We start from the raw sequence: 21,855 nt of genomic DNA on the forward strand, positions 1-21,855 counted from the left end.
GTTAGCTCAGACCCAAGTTCAAGTCCCAGTTCTAAGACAAAACAGAATCCCCCCATACAAACTCAAAAAGAAGAAAGAAGGAAAGGAAGGAAGAAAGAAAGAAGGAAAGAAAGAAAAGGAAAGGGAAGAAAGGAAAAGATCTCTTGTCTATCAAGCCCTGGGCTACCCAAGACCAAGGAACCAGAATTGATCTTAACTCCTGTCTCTTCTGTTGTGAGCTTAGCCTTTAATGGCTGAGTTGTTTCTCCAGCCCTACTCTCAACTTTTAGGACCCACTACTCTCCTGAGTCCACGTCTTCCCTTGAAAGCCATTATCCCCTCCCATGAACCTTGTAGAGACTACAAGGCCACCAATGACTGTTCAGGGCCTCTCACCAAACTTCTAGAGTCTGTGCTGAGCAAATGCTAGCATCCCCAGTATTGTTACCATGGGAGGATTCTGGAGGGAAGTCAGATGACCCTGGCCCTGGCTTCTCATCCTCAACTGCCAGGCTTCTCTATGAAACTCTAAAATGGCAGACATATCAGGTTGCCAAGGGAACACCTTCAAGCTTTTGCCATGGGTCTTTGTGGCCAAGAATTAATAAGTTATTGCAGGTGAATTAGTCATAGGGACAAGGAGGGCACGAAGAACATTCTATGCTTTCTGCTCACATGTGCGCATGACTTCTGGGCCTGTGTCATGACCTCAACAGAACTGGGGTGCAATAAGGGGCCCCAATTCCATGTAGATCAGTCAAAAACCAGTGGAAGCCAGCCCCTCTCCACCACAACATACCTAAGAATCTTTCAGGACAGCTGGTCTATCCCCACTCATGCCCAGGCTGAGAAGTGCCCAAGATCTGTTCTGACTGTGTAAAAGGCAATGCATTTGTATACAAATGACACAAAGTGTTTAAACAAAAGGGAGAACATGCCCGCTCAGAAATATTCAGGAACAGCCTCAGGGTGTTGTCACAGATGGCTCCCCAGGAACATTGAGCCTACTAATATGTTTGTCCACACTGGCTAACGAAACCCAGGACCACAGTCAGGGTGAATGGAGACAGTGTGCAACTGCAGACCCCAGCATCTTCACTCAGGGACACCCCAACCAACTTTGAGCCTGGGCCAGAGGCAAGATGGTGCACCCTCGAATCACCAGAGGCCAGACAGGGAAGGTACAGAGGAACTTGTTCAGGCTCAGAATGCACTGCAGAGGCCATGGAGGCACAACACAGTCCCCCAAAAGTATCCAAAAGGAAGCAGAATCACCCATGTACGAAAGCTCCTCTGGGCGGATTCAGCCTGCTTGAGTCAGCCTGTGTTCTCTACCCAAAGTGGAGATAGATATGTGTCGTGAGAGTGTTGATTGCCACCTCCTCGTCCTGCTAACCTTGACCTAAGAACTATACAATGTCCCTAGGGCGATGGCAGTGGGCAGGAGAAGAAGTTGAGGCTACAGGTTGGTTGTAGGGCTAAGAAGACGACGAGGATGGGAAGGAGGGAGGGAAGAGGGAGAGATCTGGAGCAACCTCCACTGAGGGACCACCAGCCTTTGTGGCAGAGGGGACAGTGAGGGGTCAGAAATACTTACAGTTCTCTGCCATTTCCAGACATTTTGAAGCCACCAAATGGAGCCTGTGCATAGAATGCGTTGTAGCAGTTGACCCTAGACCAAGAGCGAAAGATGCCTGCGTCAGCCGGAGAGCACTCCCCAGTATCGTAAGACACCGGAGCATGGTGGTACCCAGTGCCCAGCCTTAGGACAAAGCCTCAATGACTCGCACAGCTCACTCCTTATGCTCTTTACCCTGCTTCCTGTTCTTCCTGCCAGAAACTACAATTGAAATGTACTGAGAAAGAGCACTATGGGGTGAGTTAGCTGTGAAATGACACAGGCCTGACCTCAGAGCTCTGCTTCCTGGACTGGGTGACTCAGGCTAGTTCAACCTCTCTGAGTCTCATTTCATTCATCTGAAAGATGGGCACTGAGTATATCCCCTGCAGAATTATCAGCGAGGGAATACGTGTCCATACCTTATAGCTTAGTTACTTGTGGACTAAGAATCCACCAGAGACAAAAATCAGAAAGGTAGTGTGATAAGGTGTGTCAAAGGGCCAGGCTTTGGAGCCTCTCGGCTATGTCCAGTGACCTATGGTAGCCATAGGCTCTGCACCCTCAGATTCAATTAACTTCAAAGTTTTTGTGCAGATTATTTTTTTCTCTTGCTACTACTCCCTAATCAATGTTATAAACAAATATCAACACGGCATTGTATTGGGTGTTGCAAAACGTGTAGATATATGCAAGAACAGATGGGGTGTGTCTTGGTGGTAAAATGTTTTTTTAGCACATATCAGGTCCTGGGGTCAGAGTGCCAGATAGACCAATAGATGGATGGATGGATGGATGGATGGATGGATGGATGGATGGATGGACGGACAGACAGACAGACAGACAATAAGCCAGCCAGCCATCTGGAAGATGTGCCTTAGCCCCCTGCACATACAAAGGACTTGAGTAGCCATCAAGTTTGGTCTCTCAGCAAGGAATGATTCCTCTGCAGCTAAACACTGAGGGCCAACTGCACTAGCTGTGTAATGCTGGGCCAGCCAGTCCATCTCTTTTTAGGCCTTGATCTCTTCACGTGAAACATGAAGGACTTAAGGCCACAGGGTACCCACTTCAGAGGGCGATCGACAGAACACTTAACAGTGAGAGCACATCACATAAGCTCTGCTGACGAAACTGGAAAGGTAAAACTAGTAAGCTCGGACAACACAAACGCTCCAATGTACATGCTTGGCTCACCAGACTGTCCCCGACTCGAGCGCGGAAGCCAGCTTCAGGGCTTTGTCGAGGTTTTTGGTGAACACGGCCGCCGTGAGCCCATAGTCAGTGCTGTTCGCTCTTTTGATTACTTCCTCCAGGTTTTTGAACTTCAGTATTGGTTGCACTGGTCCAAAAATCTGTGATTAATTACAAGGAGAGAAGGATGAGACGGGGTGCCCTGAGCAGGCACCCTGGCTTTTATGGCTTTCCACAGCCCTAGAGCCCCTCCCCTCAAGAAGAAGAACCCCACAGACCTCTATAAATGTGTGATAACTGAAATTCGAATAAGGGATTCAGACGGAACAAAAAAAGATCATTCGAGAATATACGCTGTATTTATGTTTCCTTTGTGCCAGCAGTGTTTCTGAGAACCTTCAGTCTTAGACCTTTGGGAAGAGTCATGTACAGTAGGGTGTACAAAAAGGAAAGCATTGGATAGCTTTCTGTGAAGTTCTCTGGAAGGGTGTGGTGTTCACAAGTTGGTAAACGCTGCTTTCCTGGTAGGATTTTCTTTGTTTTCTTTGAGACAGGATTTCTTTCTGTCATAGTTCTGCCTGTTCTGGACCTCCCTTATAGACTGGGCTAGCCTCAAACTCACATAGATCTGTCTGCCTCTACCCACTGCGTGATGCTGAGATTAAAGGAGTGTGTCACCGTGCCCAGCTCATTCCTGGTGTCTTTTTCTGTCATGTAATGAAGATACTTAAACTACTTCTACAGTGAGTCCCAGGGTATGGAATGGCACAATAGTCACCCAGCAAAGGAAAGCAGAGAGACGCTACATGTTTGCCTGTTTAGAGGAGAGTCTGAAGGGAGCTGTGAGTGATACAGCAGCAGGTGGGATTATACACTAGGACAGTGCAGTCTCTGGGAATGGCTTCTCTGCTCCCTTGGGATATCTCATCAACAAGTGAACAAAACAGTGGCAAGAACAAAATAACATTAACAAGAAGTGCATAGACATCTGAGCTCTGCACCTTCACGGAGGGTGAGAGACCTTTCAACACCTCAAGGAGAAACTATCAGATACCCTCACAGGGAAGCCCATGTCCATCCCCCTCGCATGCTCCAGAAGGTTTAGGCCATTGCTTCTCAACCTTCCTAATGCTGTCCCTTTAATACAGCTCCTCATGTTGTGGGGACCCCCAACCATAAAATTGTTTTCATTGCTACTTCATAACTGTAATTTTGCTACTGTTATGAATCATAAATATCAGTGTTTTCAGATGGTCTTAGTGTCATTTGACTCCCCACCTCCCAACGAGGTTTCGATCTACAGGTTGAGAAACTGCTGGACTGGACCGCAGACTCCCTCCTTTCTAATCCTGTGCAGAAACAGCCATTATGTGTCCAACGTAGGAATAAAGCAGCAAAGGGAGATCTACACCTTCCTGGGGGTCTGATTAATCTCCATCATTCTCAAGAACAAACGTGGCAGAAAAAAATCAATGAGAATTATAGCTGGGACTCATAGGGATACTTGCTGAAGGAGAGTCTAAAGACTGGGAGGTGACCACTGTTCCTGGACCCATAGTTTGGTACCTGGTCATACCTGAAGGGCTAAGAGATGGCACCCCTGGGCTGTACATGCAACTGTGGAAGGACCTGGGCTGCTGCTGCCCAGTGACCGTACAACCAAGGATGGAAACAGGGCTGGAAAAACTATAGCTGCTGCAGGCCTTGGGGTTCACCAGAAGCACCAGACCCCCATGTGACAGCAGAGCCACCCAGAAATGAGACTGTCTGCCCTGTAAATCCTTCTGGGATTCCTGGAGCCTCAGAATTCTCTGAAGGACCCCTGGGGCCTCAGTGTTTAGCTGACACCATGCCTACCTCCTCTTTGGCAATCCTCATGTTGTCCGTAACGTCTGAGAAGACGGTGGGTTTGATGAACAGCCCTCTGTCCTCCATGGCTGACCCCCCACATTCTAGCTTGGCCCCTTCCTTCTTCCCACTCTCGATCAGCTCGAGGATTTTGTCAAACTGCTTTTGGTCGATCTGCAAGACACAGAAGGGAGTTACAACTACTTTCTTCCGGGAGGGGACCGTGGTCTCGTGCTTTCAGTGTTTCTCAGCGCAGTCAGCAGATCCTCCTCAGTTCTATGTCCTTGTCAAGTTCTAGATCAGATAACAAAGAGCCTTGTGGTCAGAGAGTTCTCTCTGGCACAAAACTGTACTCTTCGAAACCCCAGGGCCACAGCGGGGTCGTCCAGCCTCATCTCCATCCTGAGACCTTACTCCCATGTCTGGTTCCCCTCTTCATGGTGTGAAGTAAGGCTGAGGGTGAAATAGACTCAGGAATGATTGCATTCTCTCAAGTCTCGCCCTTCTGCTATAGGTAAAGAAGTAAAAACGTTTAACAAGTAGAAACGGGATCCCCAGCTCAATGTCACTATCAGAAACACAACATAGGGTAGCTTTTAGTACACGGATATGCCAAACAGCACTTGGGATATACTTAAGCTAAGGTGTCTTCAGTTGTCTGAAATTCAAGTCTATTGGTGTCCTATTTACTTACTGCTTACTGAACACCACAGATTGGAGTAGGAACTTATTGGAATTATCCTATCATGGTGCAGAGAAGGGAGCAAGGACACAACACCCCTGGGAGCAGTGCAGTGAGCCTCATGGTAGGGTCTGGGGACTGCTTCTTGGCTGGAGGGACACAAACTGATCAGAAAAGTTCTATGTTCTGCTGTCTCCTTCTTGGTTAGATGGTGCCCAATGCCACATGCCACAGATTAACACCTAGTTGGGGGACCCAGTTTTTAACCAGATGTCAAAAGGCCACCCCTTCTGGGGATGGCTCAACAGGGAAGATGCTCTTCCTGTCTTCTTCCTCAAATACATATGCTCTTTTTGTGACCAGGTTGACAGACAGTTCCTTCCCTCCCAGGCTGAGAGAGACAGAATTTAAAGCAAAACCACTGTTACTGAGAGATCCAGAGAGAAGACTCGGTTTCATTCCAGAAACATGAAGTAGGAAAAAAACAAAACAAAAACAAAAACAAACCAGGGCTGGAGAGATGGCTCAGTCAGTAAAAATGAGGACTTTGTCTCTCTGGCATCCACAGAAAAAAACTGGACATAGTGACCCACAGCTACAATCCCAGCACTGGGAAGGTAGAGACAAGATGACCAGTAGGCTGGTCAGCTCGCCTCACCTACTCAGTGCACTCCAGGTGCAGAGACAGATTCTGTCTCCAAATATAGGGTGGATATCAACAGAGGAGGAACCTGACCTTGACCCCTGACCTCTACACACATACAATACATGCACACATATGTGCACATGGCTGCACACACACACATGAACACTTACGTGAAAATACCACAAACACACACAGACAGAAAGAGGATGAAAAGTAAGCAAACCAATTCAGGTTCTTTGAGATTCTTTTTAAGGGACAATAAAGAATCAAATGGTGGAGCCAACGTGGTCTCTTCCGCACAGGGATGGGGAGGAAGTCCAAGCACATAACCATATTCACCTGCCTGCAAGGGAGTCCTGGAGGGGTCCTCCAGGAACAAAGACCATGGGGCCCCACTGCGGGGAGGGGTGAGAATGGGTGGGCATGGTAATGGTGAACCCCTTCTCTGTAGTCCTTTGTACATGGTTAGAGTCTAGAGCGACGTGCTTACACACCCACAAAAAGAAACGAAAGGAACCCTAACACATCCAGTTCCCAGCCTTCTCTGTCTTTCTCTGGGTGGCCCAGCAAGGATCCACATGGTGGAAGTAGATGACTTCTGGCCTTCACGTATGTGTTGTGACATGTGCAGCCTCCCTCACCCCCACACAAATGTATGTGCATACAAATTAAATGAATAAATGTCACTTAAAACATTTTTTTAATGTAGGGGAAATAGTCCTTATGCTACAAAACCCCTCTCTCCTCCTAGGGGACCAACATAGCTACAATAGGAACTTCAGCAGGCCTCAGGTCTTGGCTGGCTGGAACGACGTTCTATCGGTAGACCCCATCTGTTCTGCAGGCAGCATGGGTCCCTGTCAGAACCCCTACACACCCATGTTCCACCCCCTCCCCACATGAGCCCTCATAAACACGTTGTTTAAATCTAATAGCCATCCGTGAAATGTCAGCTGGTGCCTACAGTACAGGAAGAAAGATCTGGCAGGAAGGGAAATGACAGGGCAGGGCACAGCACCAGAAGTGGGAAAAGATGGCCCCCACAGGACCTCTGCGGAGGACGCCTCCGGATCCCGAGAAGGCCAGGTGGCTTCCTTGCTCCGCTGCCAAGTTAACCCAAAAGATGATGGAATGTTCTAGCAAGCTGTCTCCAGTCCCGGCCCCCAATCTAGGTCAGCGAGCTCTTCCCCAGGCCTGAGACTCACAGGAGTATTTAGGCAGCTGGATAGCCTTGCAGAGTAAAACCTTACAGGTCTTGGGAGGGGAAAGAACACCCACAGGATCCTGAATAGTGTCCAATTAGACAGCGTGAGTGCGTTCCAAAGGGACAGCGCACAGCAGAACCCGGGTAGAATAGACAGACACCCTCTTCCTGACCCGCTCCCTGGAAATGCCACACCAGAGACTTGGGAAGAAAAGGAGAGACATGTCAGGAAACAAAGCTTCCCACCTACTCCAGAGGATGCTACCAATTGTGGATTCGATTCCGGTCTGTGGCCATGTTTGCACGGAGACCACGGACTACCCTGTGACCAGCCCGTAGAGTTTGTGGTTGAGGCTGGGCATGAGGAATGCACACAGCCACCCCACCAGAGACGAATGACACCAGAGCCACGGAGCACATGGGTTGGAGTCAAGATGGGTGTTACCGTGGCCAGAAAATCCCCCTCCACTTCTTCCTCAGTCATCACCCACACAGAATAGCTACGGAAAACTGATGAGGGTGCCGTGAAATCACATGGGGCAGAGTTGCCAGTCAGGGAATCTGCCTTAAAAGAAGTCTATTCCCTTTGTTGAGTTCTTCTTGGTGATGCTATACCTTCTACTAATTCCATTTCCCAGATGAGAAAACTAAGGACTGGAAGGAACAAAGCCACAGAGCTTCCTTTGAGCTCAGAAGTTTCCCATGTAAACAATTGGTGCCAATTCAGTGTGCTTCTGGGATAGACAGCAGGGAGCAAGTGCTGGATATAATTGGAAACCTGAGGGTTGGGCAGGAGTCTGGCAAAGACAGAGTTGCCACCGTTCTCTGCTGCAATGGTACGGGGATGGCCAGGCTGCCCTCTTGAATAGCCATCCATGGGCTTCACGCACTGTTAGTAAGAAGGTCCTGTGCCTTACAAACGTTATTAAACTGCATGGTTGTAGCTATTTGTATCCCCAAACCAGGCCTGCAGAAACCTGTTCCTCGTGCCCAGGATACAATCCAATCCCTAGAGTCTCTCCACCCTCTGGTTTCTGAGGGTTACCTCATGCCACAATGCATGTGGCCTTGAAGGCCCTTGAGTCATTTGTCAGTCATTGCCCTGACTGTCCACCTCTTCTGCAGGGTTCAGGGAACTCTCTCTCTCCCCCAAGCTTTGAAGGTTACCGTATCAAGAAGGCTGCCGGATCGGGCAGATAGCCTTGAATCGGTATCCACTGGCTCCTCCCTGATTCCAGTGGATACAACTCCATTTCCTGACAGAAACAGTTCCTTCAGCTTCTAAATAAAAACCTCCAGTGGTCAGCAGAGGCTAATTCTTTTCCTTGGAGGGGGAAATCCTGTCCGTGACCATACTTCTGCCTAGTTCCTTCCCCACAGGACCACCACACGTGTGTGGACATGTTTGTTGGTGGGTTACCTGAGGCCCCTGCTCCGTTTTGGCATCGAAGGGGTCTCCAACTGGCCTCTTCTTGGCGAACTCCACACTCCTCCTCACAAACTCCCCGTAGACCTGCTCTTCCACAAACACCCTGGAGGCCGCTGTGCAGCACTGGCCTTGGTTGAAGAACACTCCCTGGTGAGCACACTCCACAGCCAAGTCCACTGGGGGTCGGGGGAGGAGGCAAGAGGAAGCGATTAAGTTGTTACAGCAGGCCTGACAGCTGCAACTCTAATTACCCCCACAAGAAAACAGGGCCCAGATGACTGCATTTCAGAAACTAATTTTTCTTTCTCGGCGCTTCCCAAAGGAGTGGATGGGGAAAAGGATTTTAGACTCACCAAGTCTGTGTTAAGGAAGTCTGGAGACTCAGGGTCTCTCGGTGTCTTTAATTGGCTAATGAGTACAGAGGAGGAACACTTTCCAGTTCACCTGTCTGTGGAATCCCCCAACCTGTCTTTCCTGTCCCTGGAGGGACTGTATCCCAGCGGGGTTGAAAGAGGACAGTCTCACAAGGATCTCAGACCTCCCTGCACCCCACCCCTGCATCTGGGCCAGAGGCCAGTATGTCCTCTCCTGAAGACATCGATTCAATTTCTGGTCCCTGATGGGAACCAGGAAGGATGACTGAAGTGACAGAGTGTTGCATATCACCCTGAGCATTATGTCAGGATTTAATTTGGGAGAATGGCACTCCCTGGAGGAGAAGACTGGAGGGAAAGGAGGAACAGGCTCTGTTTTCATGATCCTGGAAAACCAGCCCCTACAACGGGTTCCCTTCACTGAAAGGACATCAGGTGGGACAAATACAAAACAGTACTGGCTCTTTGGGATGGGAGTCTGGAACCCTAAAAGGGACTCCGGTAGCAACAGTGAGCAGACCAGAGACCAGCAGTCCCTCTCCACAGCCTCCCTGGGCTTCTTACTCACTCTTCCCTCCCACTGAAAATCAGCGTTAGGGAAAGGGACCAGTCCTTCACATCTCTGAGAAATGGCACCAGTGTCATTATTTCTCGGGGCCATTTGCGGTTCCAGTCTTATCTGAGCGTGGAACAGAAGGCTCTGTTCTCTGTGACTGGACTTCTGGCACAGAGCAGACAGTGAGGGAGGCTGTTCTCCAAGGCATAGGTGCTCTCAGGCCTTCAAGGAGTCACACCTTTTGATAGGTGACCCATTATCAGAACGGCGAATGCTCACTGCGGTCCTTTCTGCCCTCTTCTGAACATAAGAGCCAACAGTAACATGCGTACCCTTTAATACTGTGTCCCACAATTCTGGCAAGACACAAGTTGTGCCCAGCTGCTGTACAGGTGGCTGTGCCAGGAGAGAGACACAGGAACTACACCCAGGGCATTCAGCAAGGCTGTCCTCTGGTGTGTCAGGCCCAAGACAAAAAAGAAAGAAACACTTCAACTCTTTCAAGAGCCTAAGAACGCTGCATCGACAGCAGATTGAAGATAGAAAAATGGATGCCCAAAATGGGGAGCCTGCCTTCTCCTTCTCCAGCCCAGAAGGGACCCTATAGGAGAAACTGGACCCTGTCTACAGGCTCCCCAAAGCCTCCTCTATCTCCTTAGGGACAGGAAGGTGAGCTTAGCCTTCAGGCACAGTCCCTGCACTACCCACACGTCACACGCTTGCCCTTCTCAGCAGTGGTGTTCTGCCTTCCATAGGCCTGGACCTGTGTGGGGACAATGGTAGGCCCAGCCCATGAGGAAAGCATTCCATTCTGTATATGTTCTCTTCACGGGTCTTGAATGCACGCCAGGAAGTGAGGGGAGACTGATGGCCCCAGTGACTCACGGTCAGCGTCCGCACACACGATGCACGGGTTCCTGCCTCCCAGCTCCAGTGTGACCCGCTTCAGGTTGCTCCTGGAGGCAGCTTCTTTAACCAGCTTTCCAACCTTCAGGGTAAGAAGCAGGCTTGGTTAACTCTTAGATGTGGAGAGCGTGTGCAGGCAGGCTTTGGATAGCCCAGTCACCTGCCCCAGTGAAGCACCCCAGGCCTGATGCATCACACTGGCACACAGCGTTGGCTCGCCAGGCTGGTCACTGCAGTGGGGCACCATGCCGAACCTGGTGTTAAGGAACTCTGGAGACTCAGGCTTTGACCTGGCACTCCTGCCCGTAATAGCTGAGACTCTGCCACCCCAATATGGAGGTGGTGTTGGTTTGAGAGGACTGTCAGGTGGGGAAAACATCAAAGATGGCTCATCTTCTAGAACCCCCTGAAGGAGGAGGAATGAGAATCAGTAGCTGAGGTAGTGCCACAGAACCACCCTCCCACATACCCTGACAGGGTCTCTCTGGGACCTGAGTACCTCAACTGGATGCAGGGCTGGCTGGCCCAGTGTGCCTCCTGACTCATCCTGTCAACAAGTTAAGACAGGCGCCAAGAACCTCAGAGCTGGGAAAGACCTGGGAGACCAAGGCAGACCCTGAGACGTTGAACTGGATTAAGCTCAGTGTCCACATTGCCAGGACCTGTTTAATACCATGCAAGGGAATGGTGGCTATAAGCCAGAGTCTTATTAGAGTCTGTAAGGATGCTCACCCTGGCTGCCAAAGGGGATGGCAGGAATGGGGTGGGTAGCAGGCTCCTGACTGGACTAGACATCTCAGAGATGTCCATTCCCCGACCAGAGATGTCCATTCCCCGCCCCCCATCATTCTGCTTGTCCTCTTTTTTTAAAAAAAAATTATTTGTAGGTGCTCTTCACATATGAAGGATATAAAAATATTTGGAGAGCTACATGCTGCACATCTGGTTTTCTCTCAGCTTATTTATCATCTTAGTCTTAATGATATTGTTTGCTATATGGATGTTTTACATTTTTATTTTATCTTATCTCTCAGTTATTTTTTCAAAGGCTTCCAAACTCTATTAACTATTTAGTTTGGGAACTGGAACATTTCCTAATAGTTTACTAGTAGGTTTAGAAAAAGAGAAGCAAACAGCATTTGAGCTTCTCAAGGAAACGTCCGTCAGTGGGTCCCAAATCATGGACTGGTTGCTGTCTTTGCCAGCAGCTTCACAAAGAGGGCTTACCTCTGTGGAGCCGGTGAAGGCTATCTTGTTGATCTGTGGATGAGAGGAGATTGCTGCTCCCACTGTGGGCCCAAAGCCTGGCACAATGTTCACCACACCTGGAGGGAACCCGACCTGGGAGGGACAGAAGTGGTATCAAAGGATCAGACAGAGAGCACCTACTACAAACCTATCTTCAGGGGTGCTCAAGAATTGTAGCCCTGTAATGTCCCCAAGCAGAACAGTATCCCCTAAGGGCAGCTGGGTCACACGCTGGCCAGGATGCACCCACATCAGCTGCAGCAACCCCCATCCCCCACCATGCTGGTCTTCTAATCTTCTGCTGCTGGCTGGGATGAAGGCACATGGGAGAACTGATCACACCCAGGAAGTCGAGATCATCCTAGCAGAGCCCAGGAGCAAAGGTTCAGAGATACCACTAGGTGGCAGTGGTCCTCTTGGATAAGACTGCCTCGTGTGTGTGTGTGTGTGTGTGTGTGTGTGTGTGTGTGTGTGTGTGTGTGTCTGTGTCTGTGTCTGTGTCTGTGTGTGTGTGCCTGCGTGTGTATGTGTCTGTGTGTGTGTGTGTGCGTGCGTGTGTGTGTGTGTGTGTGTGTGTGTGTGTGTGTTGGGGAGACTGTGTGTTTTTGTGTGCATGCTTGTATGTCTGCATGTGTACACACGTGCATACGAATGTGCCTGTCTGAGTATGTTTATGTATATGTGTGTGGGGCTGTAAGAAAATGGGGATGTGAAAGCATTTTTATTTGTGAGAGTGTTTGTATGAGTGAGTGAATGGGTGTGTGAAGGTGTGTGTGTGAAAGATCATATGTGAGTCTGGGTGTGCCTATGAGTGTCAACATGTGAACATGAGACTGTGCGTGTGCGTGTACGTGTGTTTAGTTTGAGAATCTAGAGCACTGGGGCAGGCAGCCACCAGGGATTGCTCAACTACAGCTACAGCCTCCCCTTGCTGGCCCCACTGGGCCCGTCCAGGATTGGCACCGCTGATCTCCCATACTCACACTCACGACCCCCACACAGGGAAGGCCTCCCTGTTAATAAGACTTTCACCAACCTAGGGAGGTAGAAGGTGCCATTCCCAACGCAGGGTCTTGTCTTTGACTTTATGTTTAAAATGGCGTTTTAGGGCATAGTGTTCGACTCTTAAGTTTCCTAGGCACTATTCTGCAACCGTTGTGATTTTAGAGCTCGAGTCTCTTTTATATGAAAGCATGTGTGACCCGTGAGAGGAAGGCGAGTTCTAGCTGGTTACAGCAGCCCAGCCTCCCTCAGCAGCACTGTGCACACCTCCCTGCTGCCTCGGTCCAGCTGGGAGGGAAACGGTCACCTTTCTCCCAGCTCGTCTTTCTTCCTGTTCTTTCCATCTTCGCTACATGCGTGCTGATGATGGAATAGCTGAAATATGTTGCCAGGTGTGTCTGACAGGTGTCCCTCTAGGCCACTGCTTCCCTGAGTTGTGGCTCCCTGCGGTGGGGAGGTTCCTGGGAACCCACACACAGCTGCAGCTAACTACCTCGCTAACTGGCAAGGCCACCCTCCCACCCTCCCATGGCCATCGAGCCCAGGACCCGTGGAGTTTGGAGAGCTCATTTTTCACCCACCTCTTGCAATGCTCTAGGTAAAACACAGAGAGCTAAGCACTGGTTTATGCCTTAATGAGAGAGGCAGGTTATTTTTCGGACCACGGTGAAGGACAGCAGCTTCCAGATCAGCTACCATGTGCAGCTAAGCCAACCGGCCATGCCCTTCCTTCTGAACGGTGAGCCGGTGGTGCTGTCACTGCTTTCAATGGTGTCTAGCTCCTCACTAGGCTTCTTACCTCTTTGATGAGAGAAGCGAGGTACAGGGCAGTGAGAGGCGTCTGCTCAGCTGGCTTCAGGACCACGGTGTTCCCGCAGCACAGGGCAGGAGCCAGTTTCCAGGCCAGCATCAACAGGGGGAAGTTCCACTGTGTCAGAGCACAAGAAAGGGGCCTTGAGGCTCAGGTCCACTGTGCCCCCATCCCAGGGCCCAGCTACCCTTGTGGATGCTTCCTTTATGTGGTCTAGATTGGGCTTTGAAGGGTAGGAGTATGTAAGGCTGCAGGAGTCCAGTGTTAGCTCAGCGCCATCCTGGAAGATACTAACAGAGCACAGTTCTACTCTATGTGTCTTCCTACTCCCTCCAAAATGCTTACCGAAGGGGTGACATTTCCCTTGTCGCTTCACTCAGCTGCTGTGAAAGTGGCCCAGGGCTTCCCAGATAGGCAGTATCGAGTTCCTCAACCTGTGTAGGTCTCAGCCCCTTAGTTTCCCAGGCTGCAGGAATGGGGCCTGCTATTGCCAGGAGTGCTTATCCTAGCCTAAGCTCCTACTTGCCTGCCTTGCTCTGTTTCATTCCAAAGGCCACCGATCCATGTCTCTGCCTAGACAGGTCTGACAGTTTGCAAAGCCCTCTTCTCTGGTGACCAGACATTCCTGTGTCCCAGGCCCAATTAAGATACTCTGTCCCAGAGAAGGAGGCCACTCTGCTGGAATTCACCATGCCTCCTGCCGAACACCCTACATTATCTTAGGAGTCCTGACGTCGAACCCTGTGCCCACAGCCTGTCCCTGGCAGTGGCCGTTACAGAGGGCAGAAACAGTCAGTGAAGGACACTTTGATACTCACTGGTGTAATGGCCCCACACACCCCAATGGGCTCATGCCTGGTGAAGCACATGACATTATCATCTGGAAGAGAGGTGACACAGGGGAAGAATACAGTCGTGGTTAATTAGTTCATATGGACCCAGGCATGGTGGCACACACCTTTAATCCCAGCCCTTGGGAGACAGAGGCAGGTGGATCTCTGGGAGTTCAAGGCCAGCCTGGCCTATATAGCAAGTTCTAGGGCAAACTGGAGCTAATTAAATAGACACTGTCTTAAAACAACAACAACAACAACAACAAAACATCAATAACAACCACAACAAGACCACGCAAACAAACAAAAAGGAACTTCACTGGGTAAAACTGAAAGAGAGAAATAGAGAAGCCTTCGAGGGTCCCAGGTCTCGCTCTTATCTGTAACACAAAGAAGTGATTTGGGCTCAAGTTCAAAACATGAATTGAACACCCTAGAAGAAGAAGCATGGTCTATGTGGGGACAGAGCCCGTGGGACAGACGCACTGCAGGGGAAAGAACAAGGGACAGGGGTGGGCTGGGGGACTAGATTCCCCAGTAGACCCCAGTGAGGTCAGAGTCTGCGCAGGCTCACCTGTGGGGATGGTCCTGCCCTGGATTTTGTCTGCCCACCCGGCAAAATATCTGAAGGTCTTAATACAGCCCTCCAGGTCGACGAAAAAGGCATGAAGGAACGGCTTGCCGGTGTCCATGGTCTCTAGAGTCTGCAAGAACAAGGCAGCGTCTTTTGTGGACACAGCATTTTCCCCTCATCCAGTTGTTAAGTAGAGGGATTCAGGATAAAGCACAACCCCAGAGCATAGCTCTCTAGACCTCAGTCCTTACACACCACTTCAGAAAACCTGCCTCTACATTGAAATGGACCTGTACGGGCAAGGACTGACCCCTCCCCCTTTATCGTCTGGTGTCTGAAGCAAGGGGCTGGCAAACGTGGGCACTGTCTCCACTGATGCTCATTGGGACATGTGCCGTGCGCCATCTGCCCTGGCGTTTGGTCTTCCATCCAGAGCGCAGCAGTCTTCAAGGCACCATCCAGACACACAAATTCCTGTTCCCCTAGGGAGCTTCCAGAAACTTGGCTGGCAAGAGGATGGCTTCTTTTAACAAAACGGAAAGGGAAGGCACTGGTTTTTCCTTCTCAGCTGGGCTGGTCAGTGTGGCAGTGGAAAGAACCATGGAACTCAGGAGGGTCAGGCCACCAGCCCAACAATGCAAGGCTCTCCACGCACTCGGCTGGCCGGATGCGGAAACAGACGAGGGAGGGCAAGCTAGGCAAGGGTGTCGCTGCTCAATGTTGGGATTCTTTTCTATTTCAAGCCTGGGTGAAAGAAACCCCTTTGTCTCTCACACAAGCAGCCCCTTGGAGCACTCTGCTGAAATGTCCACTTATCTGGCCTCACAGAGTATCCACCCGCCGCATCGCCTAGGGCTGAATTCCTGTCGAAGTCTCTATGGAGCTAGATGATGCTGGAGAGAGGAAGGGAGGTGCCTCCTCATTCCAACCCAGGGCTTCATTCCCAAGGCACTTGTCCATGTTTTATTGGATCCTGGATGGCTCTGTTCCCATTAGAAGATACGGAGAGGATACAGATGCTAAGGCTAGCAGGGCCCCGGGACTCCCTAAGGCTGAACAGCAGCCAGCATTAACCTCCAGGAATCTTAGCTATCACCTGTTATGTGGGCATTTGGAAGACTTAACATATCCAGGGCTCTTCTGTCAGACCTCTGCCTCAAAGACAACCCACAGAAACAACCACAGTCTGCATGTGTGGTATGTTTATGTGTACACATTCATGTGTGTGTGGATGCATGTGTGTATGGGTACATATGCATGTAGAAGCTGCTCAATCCTTTGTCACCTAACTTTTTGAGGCTAGATCTCTCTTTGAGCCTAGAGCTCACTGATTTAGCTCGACTGGCTAACCGGTGAGCTCTAGAATCCTCCTATCTCCATCTCTTCAGCCCTGGCATTCATAGGTGTATCCTGCCAGGCCTAGCTTTTTGTGTGGTGCTGAGGATACAAACTCAAGACTTCATGCTCATGTTGCAAACACTCTGTTGACTGAACCATCTCCCCATAGGAATCATCACTTCTGACTGACACTGTCTGAGCCCTCAGATGTCATCTTCCACCTCAGTTTCTGCTGCCGTCAAAGGAAGATATTTACAGTTTCACCTTCTTGGGGCTGGTGTGCGAGTTAAAGCAATCAGGGAACAAAAGGCTTGAAAAAGTAGTGTACTGCAGCGAAACTGCCCGAATGCTAACTGGTGGACAAACCAGCTTTCTCTTATGCACTAGATGGGTGCTGGGTGATCCTCGCTGTGTTCCTGAGGAGGAAGGACTCAGACCAGCTGAAGATGACAGAACTTGGGTCTGAGAGTCTGGTCCTCACCCTGAACCTCATCCACTTGGAGACCAGCATGGCACCCAGGGCCCTGTATCTTTGGCTCCTGTGGATTTGCATCCACTCTCATTTCCTGAGGAGAAACCCAGTACTAGCAGGAATGTCCAAAGACATTCTGGACAGTCCCCAAGTGCATGAACACGGTGTGCATGAAGCTAGGGACCTGTCTATTCTTGCTCTTTTCTGGGATAAGGTAAGAGAGAAGACACTGATGGAGCTTTGTGGGCAAATTTGGAGCCTGGTAACCCTCTGCCTCCCATCCTGGATTTCTCCTTTGGTTTGGGAGCCTTGGATTAGGTAGGTTTTTTTTTTTTCTTTCTGGGCCTCAACTTCCTGGGTTTGAAATGAGATAATACATGCTGTAAGTTCAGAGCCTACAAATCATGTCCATGGGGAGCTTTCAGTAAGCATTACCTACAGATTTAAACCATCAAACCATTAATCTGGGCGAGATCGCTTTAGTCGAGTAGTAACTTGAATTTTCCAGGCTGGTCGTAAAGAATCAGTACAAACAAAACCCAGTTCACAGTAAATTTGCTTGAAAAGGGACGGGCAGCTAAAGGGACAGCTTAGTTGGTAAGTGTTTACTGCGTAAGCCTGAGGACCCGAGTTCAATCCCTAGAACCCACATTTGAGAAAAGCCAGGAGTGGTGGCACACTCTCGTAATTCCTGCACAAAGAAGGCAGAGACAGATCCCTGGAACTCACTGCCTAATTAGTGAACACCAAGCCAATCAGACATTGTTTCAAAAACAAAAAACAAACAAAGACAACAAAGTGGGTGGCTCTTGTGGAACAACCCATGCTGACCTCTGACCTACACACACACACACACACACACACACACACACACACACACACACACACACACAAAACCTATGCATGCACAGCTATGCTCACACATTCTGCTGGCTAATGGTTCATCAACTGTGTGGGAGCTGGAGTTGTGTGGGCAGAAGAACCTCAATTGAGAAAGTGCCCTCACAAGATTGGCCTGTACGCAAGTCTGTGGGGACTTCTGATTAGCGAAGGAGGGTCCACAGCTCACTGTGGGCGGCACCAACCCCAGACAGGTAGTCCTGAATGGTAGAAGCCAGCAGGCTGAGAGAGCCATGTGGAGCAAGCCAGGTAAGCATCACACTTCCATGGCTCCTACCTCAAGTCCTGTGAGTTCCTGCCCTGATTTCCCCAAGTGATGGAGTGTGCTCTCAAAGTTCTAAGCCGAAATAAACCCTTTCCTCCCCAAGTTTCTTTTGGCTGTGGCATTTTATTACAGCAATAGAAACTCTAACTAAGACAGATATCCATCTCCACATGCACAAAGGGAAAAGAAAAAGAGGAGGGAAGAAGAGGTGGTGGAGGAGGAGCTGGGGGAAGAGGAGGAAGTGTAGGAGAAGGATGTGGAGGAGGAGGAAAAAGAGGAATGAGAGGACGAGTGGTGGAGGAGAGATTGGAGTTCAGGTAGAGGACGGAGGTTGAGTGTTGACTCCAGACAGGAGCTGGTGGTGGTCTTACTGCTGTGCTCAGACATGGGCCATCTTGGCCACTCCTAGGCTTACTTTATTTAGCACATTAAGAGAAAAATGCACCTTCTGAAAAGTTAGCATCTCAACGTTCAGATGCTACAGGACAATTGGTTGCTAGTGAGGCTGCTCCAAAATGCCAGTGTGCCCAGGCTGCAAATGAGGGTCCAGAAATGGCACCTAAACTGAAAGGTCAAATCCTATCAAAGAGGAGCCTTATGTGGCACCTATGTGGATGAGTGCCCAGAGGGCCAGAGCTTGGGCCCAGGTTCCTCAACAGAGCTAGAAAGTCACGAGCCATGGAGGCCCCAACATCTGTTTCCAAACTTTGAACACAGAATAAATACTCAGTTCCATCAAACCACGGAGCCGGCAAGAGAATATAACAGAATAAAGCGTTTTGCTACTCAAAAAGGCAGGAAACCATATCAAGGTGGAGAGAGAGGGGCACCCTCCTATGATGTGGTTAGAGTTCTCAAAGCCATATTTCCCAGTCATTCTTGGGGCCCTTTAATGTTGGGGCCAAGAGCTGGATCTTATTTCTTGTGGGCGACCAGGTTGTAGTGGCAGGAGTGGTGTGCTGGGTGGTGGCCCCATTCCCCCTAATCTGCTTCCGTCTGCTATCAACAAGCTATCTTGCCAGGGCAATGGGGCAGGAGAGGAAGGTGGCCACGCACTGTCACAGATGGCACTGACACTTGAGGACAGGGCGGGGAAGGTTGCCCAGGGCACATCCTCTTCAGCCTATTAGTACTCACGGACATTGCAGACCGATGAGCTCATGCGGGGGAAAACAGAAATGTTTTTGAAAAAGCCAGTTTGGCAGCTTGAACAGTGCGGCTGGTTTTCGGTGTGGCAGGAAGAAACCAGAGGCTTTTACCCTGGGAGGGGGCCACTCTCACTTAGATTCATTCTTGTGAGCCCAAGGCCTCGCACTGGGAAAAGGAAACAGAACTCACGGTATCTGCAGACCCCTCTCAAGGAGAGCTCCCCGGGCCCCAAGGAGTACATTCAGGTCAAAAGCAATTCAAGGGTTCTGGCTGATACTGTTCTTTACAAGGATGGCGACTCTCCCGACTTTCAACATCAGAAAACAAAAACAAAAACCTCTTTCTAATGTTTTGAATCAAAGACCGAAAAGGAGAGGTCCCCTCTTACAAATTGGACCTCAAGGTTCGAAACGAAATTTTAACCAAGAAATCGAATTGGACAACAGCTAGAGCGAAGGTTGTGACGGTTTCAAGACTCCCCGCGGGGCTGGTGATGTCACTTCCGGTCTAGGTGCTTGCCACCAAGCCTGAGAACCTGAGTTGGAACCTTGGGATCCGTATGGTAAAAAAAGAGAAGCAACTCCTGAAAGTTGTCTTCTGATGAATACACAGACACCGTGGCAAGCGCGAGCCCACACGCAGGAACCCAACACCACACACACAAATAATAACGACTAATGCATTTTAAAACAAAAGACTTCCTGTGGCCCAGCGATGTCTTCTGGTCATCTGCCCAGGGACCAAAGGAGGGCTGAATCTTGTTAAAGAACAGACTTACAGCTTATTAATGCCTTCCCAGCCCTGCAGCCGAGCTTACACTCATGGGTAGGCTCTATTGCTATCCTGTCAGGATTAGCCAGGGGGCGGGGCAGCTTGGGTCGGAGCCTGGGCTCCTGTAGCATCAGGGTGAGTAATATTATTGACAATAGCAGTCTCCTCGTTGGCGCTCACTGTATGCTGGGGACTCTGATGACTTTAAACGGCTCTTTGTCAAACAGCACTTGGATATCATTATCTGTGACATTTCACTGAAGAAATAAATCTCAGGCAGTTAAGAAACTAGCATGTAATTAGTGAGTGGCAAAGCTGACATTTGAGCCTAGACCCTTTATGCTGCGCGTCTTCAATAACCAAATCTCATCCTTCTCAACATTCTGGATGTGCTCACCACTGCTCTGTTCTGGGGCCTTAGGGGGATGCATTCAGACAATGCAGGGACTTTGATTTTCTGTGAACAATGTCATTTGTCCCGTCCCCACCCCCACACCTGTCCACGATGACTGAAAACTGCAGGTAGCACCTAGCCACTAAATACAAACTGTATTTTTTCCTATACTGACTTTCCACAGTGAAGCTTAGCTTGAGAGAGGAGAAGCAATGGCTAATAAATAACGTTATAACAGCTCACTGGGATGCAAGGCCAATTGCTTCTTTTTAGAATTTTCCATGTAAGCATGCAGCCCAGGTGATTCTGGATAACTGAAACCTCAGAGAAGAAGAGACTAGCAGGACTCTGATAAGGTTGGGGTTATGTTTGTAAGGAAGTTCGTGTGAAGCAGAAAACAGTTACTACATAAATGTCCAGATAAGGTTAGGTGAACCCGGCCTCTGGTGACTGGTTGTGAATGTCTCTAGTTTGGGAACCCCAGAGGCAACTTAACTTCCTTTCCACAGTCAGGCCAAGAGGCTGAGCTGCAGTGGAGAAAGCCTGACTTTAATATGTTACAGAGGAAGTCTTGAGGCTACCTGCTACCCACACCCAAAGACCAAACAGACCTATAGCCCCACAACACAGACACCTCAGGTATTTGCAGCTGCATCTCATGGGCACAGGTCCCTCAGTGAGAGGGACAGTGAAGACAGTTCCCCCCATACCTGCCCAGCACCTGTACTTACTGCCAGGATAGCGCGGTCCCTTTCTATAAGATCAGCCAACTGGTGCAACAACTGGCCACGACTCAGGGCATCCAGCCTGCGCCACGGGGAGCCCCTCTGGAAGGCAGCTTGGGCGGCCTCCACGGCCTTGTCCACATCGGGCTGCGCGGCAAAACAACAGAGAGAATGTGTCACTTTTCACACGACCGCAGTCTGAGGGCACAGAACACAACAGCGTTTTGCTGTGGAGCCAAGAAAAGAGGGGGGGGGGGCATCTAGACCATCGAAGCAACAAGTTTTGTAGATCCCTTGGATGATGTGGGAGCTTTCAAGTTACTTTTTTCACTTTACGTGATAAATCGCCTTTAGTTTTCTGGCCAGGTGTTAATGTTTTATGGAGTCGTTCACCTCAAATATTTTTCTCAATGGCCCAGGTCTAAAAGATTTTCCAGGCCAGGGAGAAGATGGCTCACCCAAGTTCAATCCCCAGAATCCATAAAGGAAAGAGAGGAGTGTTTCCCAAAAAATTGCCCTTTGACCTCCTGGTGAACGCAGGAGTGCCTGTAGTCACAGACATGCCACGTACATACTAATAAGTAAAATAAAACTTAACGCTTTAAGAAAGAGTCTCCATGTGTCAGCTCCATTTCAACCACTGAGATCACCATGTACATGCTAAGTGTTGGAATTAAAGAAGGGTAACAACCGCAGGTCTTTGTGATACTTTTCTAAACTGAGACTTGAACTGGAGCCTTGCATGCGCTAGCCAAGCCTTCTACAATGAGCCTTGCCCCTCCCTTCTGTCTTTAGGACAGAGTGGGAGACGCAGAGGAGAATGGGGAATGGGCTCTGAGGAGCTGGTCGCTGACAGACAGACAGGCTCAGTGCAGTGTCTGTCTCCCTGGGGCGATGCAGCAGGTAGCTGATGCTGCACTCCAGTCAGGCGAGGCTT

At 49.7% G+C, this 21,855-nt stretch overlaps 1 protein-coding gene across 4 annotated transcripts in view; it reads right to left on the minus strand.

The window, feature by feature from the left end:
- Nucleotides 1-21,855, minus strand: part of Aldh1a3 (aldehyde dehydrogenase 1 family, member A3) — a 44,037-nt gene that overhangs the window by 6,076 nt on the left and 16,106 nt on the right. For 3 of the 4 annotated variants that reach the window (XM_063282400.1, XM_039102407.2, NM_153300.2), the window contains 10 exons: nucleotides 20,925-21,065; nucleotides 14,905-15,034; nucleotides 14,316-14,377; nucleotides 13,486-13,614; nucleotides 11,664-11,777; nucleotides 10,416-10,518; nucleotides 8,592-8,776; nucleotides 4,649-4,813; nucleotides 2,795-2,952; nucleotides 1,577-1,651 (listed from right to left, as the gene is read on the minus strand). In XM_063282400.1, coding sequence (XP_063138470.1) covers nucleotides 1,577-1,651; nucleotides 2,795-2,952; nucleotides 4,649-4,813; nucleotides 8,592-8,776; nucleotides 10,416-10,518; nucleotides 11,664-11,777; nucleotides 13,486-13,614; nucleotides 14,316-14,377; nucleotides 14,905-15,022 — 1,109 coding nt within the window. In that variant the 5' untranslated portion in view covers nucleotides 15,023-15,034; nucleotides 20,925-21,065. Of the gene's footprint in view, nucleotides 1-1,576; nucleotides 1,652-2,794; nucleotides 2,953-4,648; nucleotides 4,814-8,591; nucleotides 8,777-10,415; nucleotides 10,519-11,663; nucleotides 11,778-13,485; nucleotides 13,615-14,315; nucleotides 14,378-14,904; nucleotides 15,035-19,217; nucleotides 19,498-20,924; nucleotides 21,066-21,855 lie in introns of those variants that run through there. The other variant, XM_039102413.2, reaches the window with a different exon arrangement.

The sequence above is a fragment of the Rattus norvegicus genome, chromosome 1 (genome assembly GCF_036323735.1).
Source record: "Rattus norvegicus strain BN/NHsdMcwi chromosome 1, GRCr8, whole genome shotgun sequence".
NCBI lineage: Eukaryota > Metazoa > Chordata > Mammalia > Rodentia > Muridae > Rattus > Rattus norvegicus.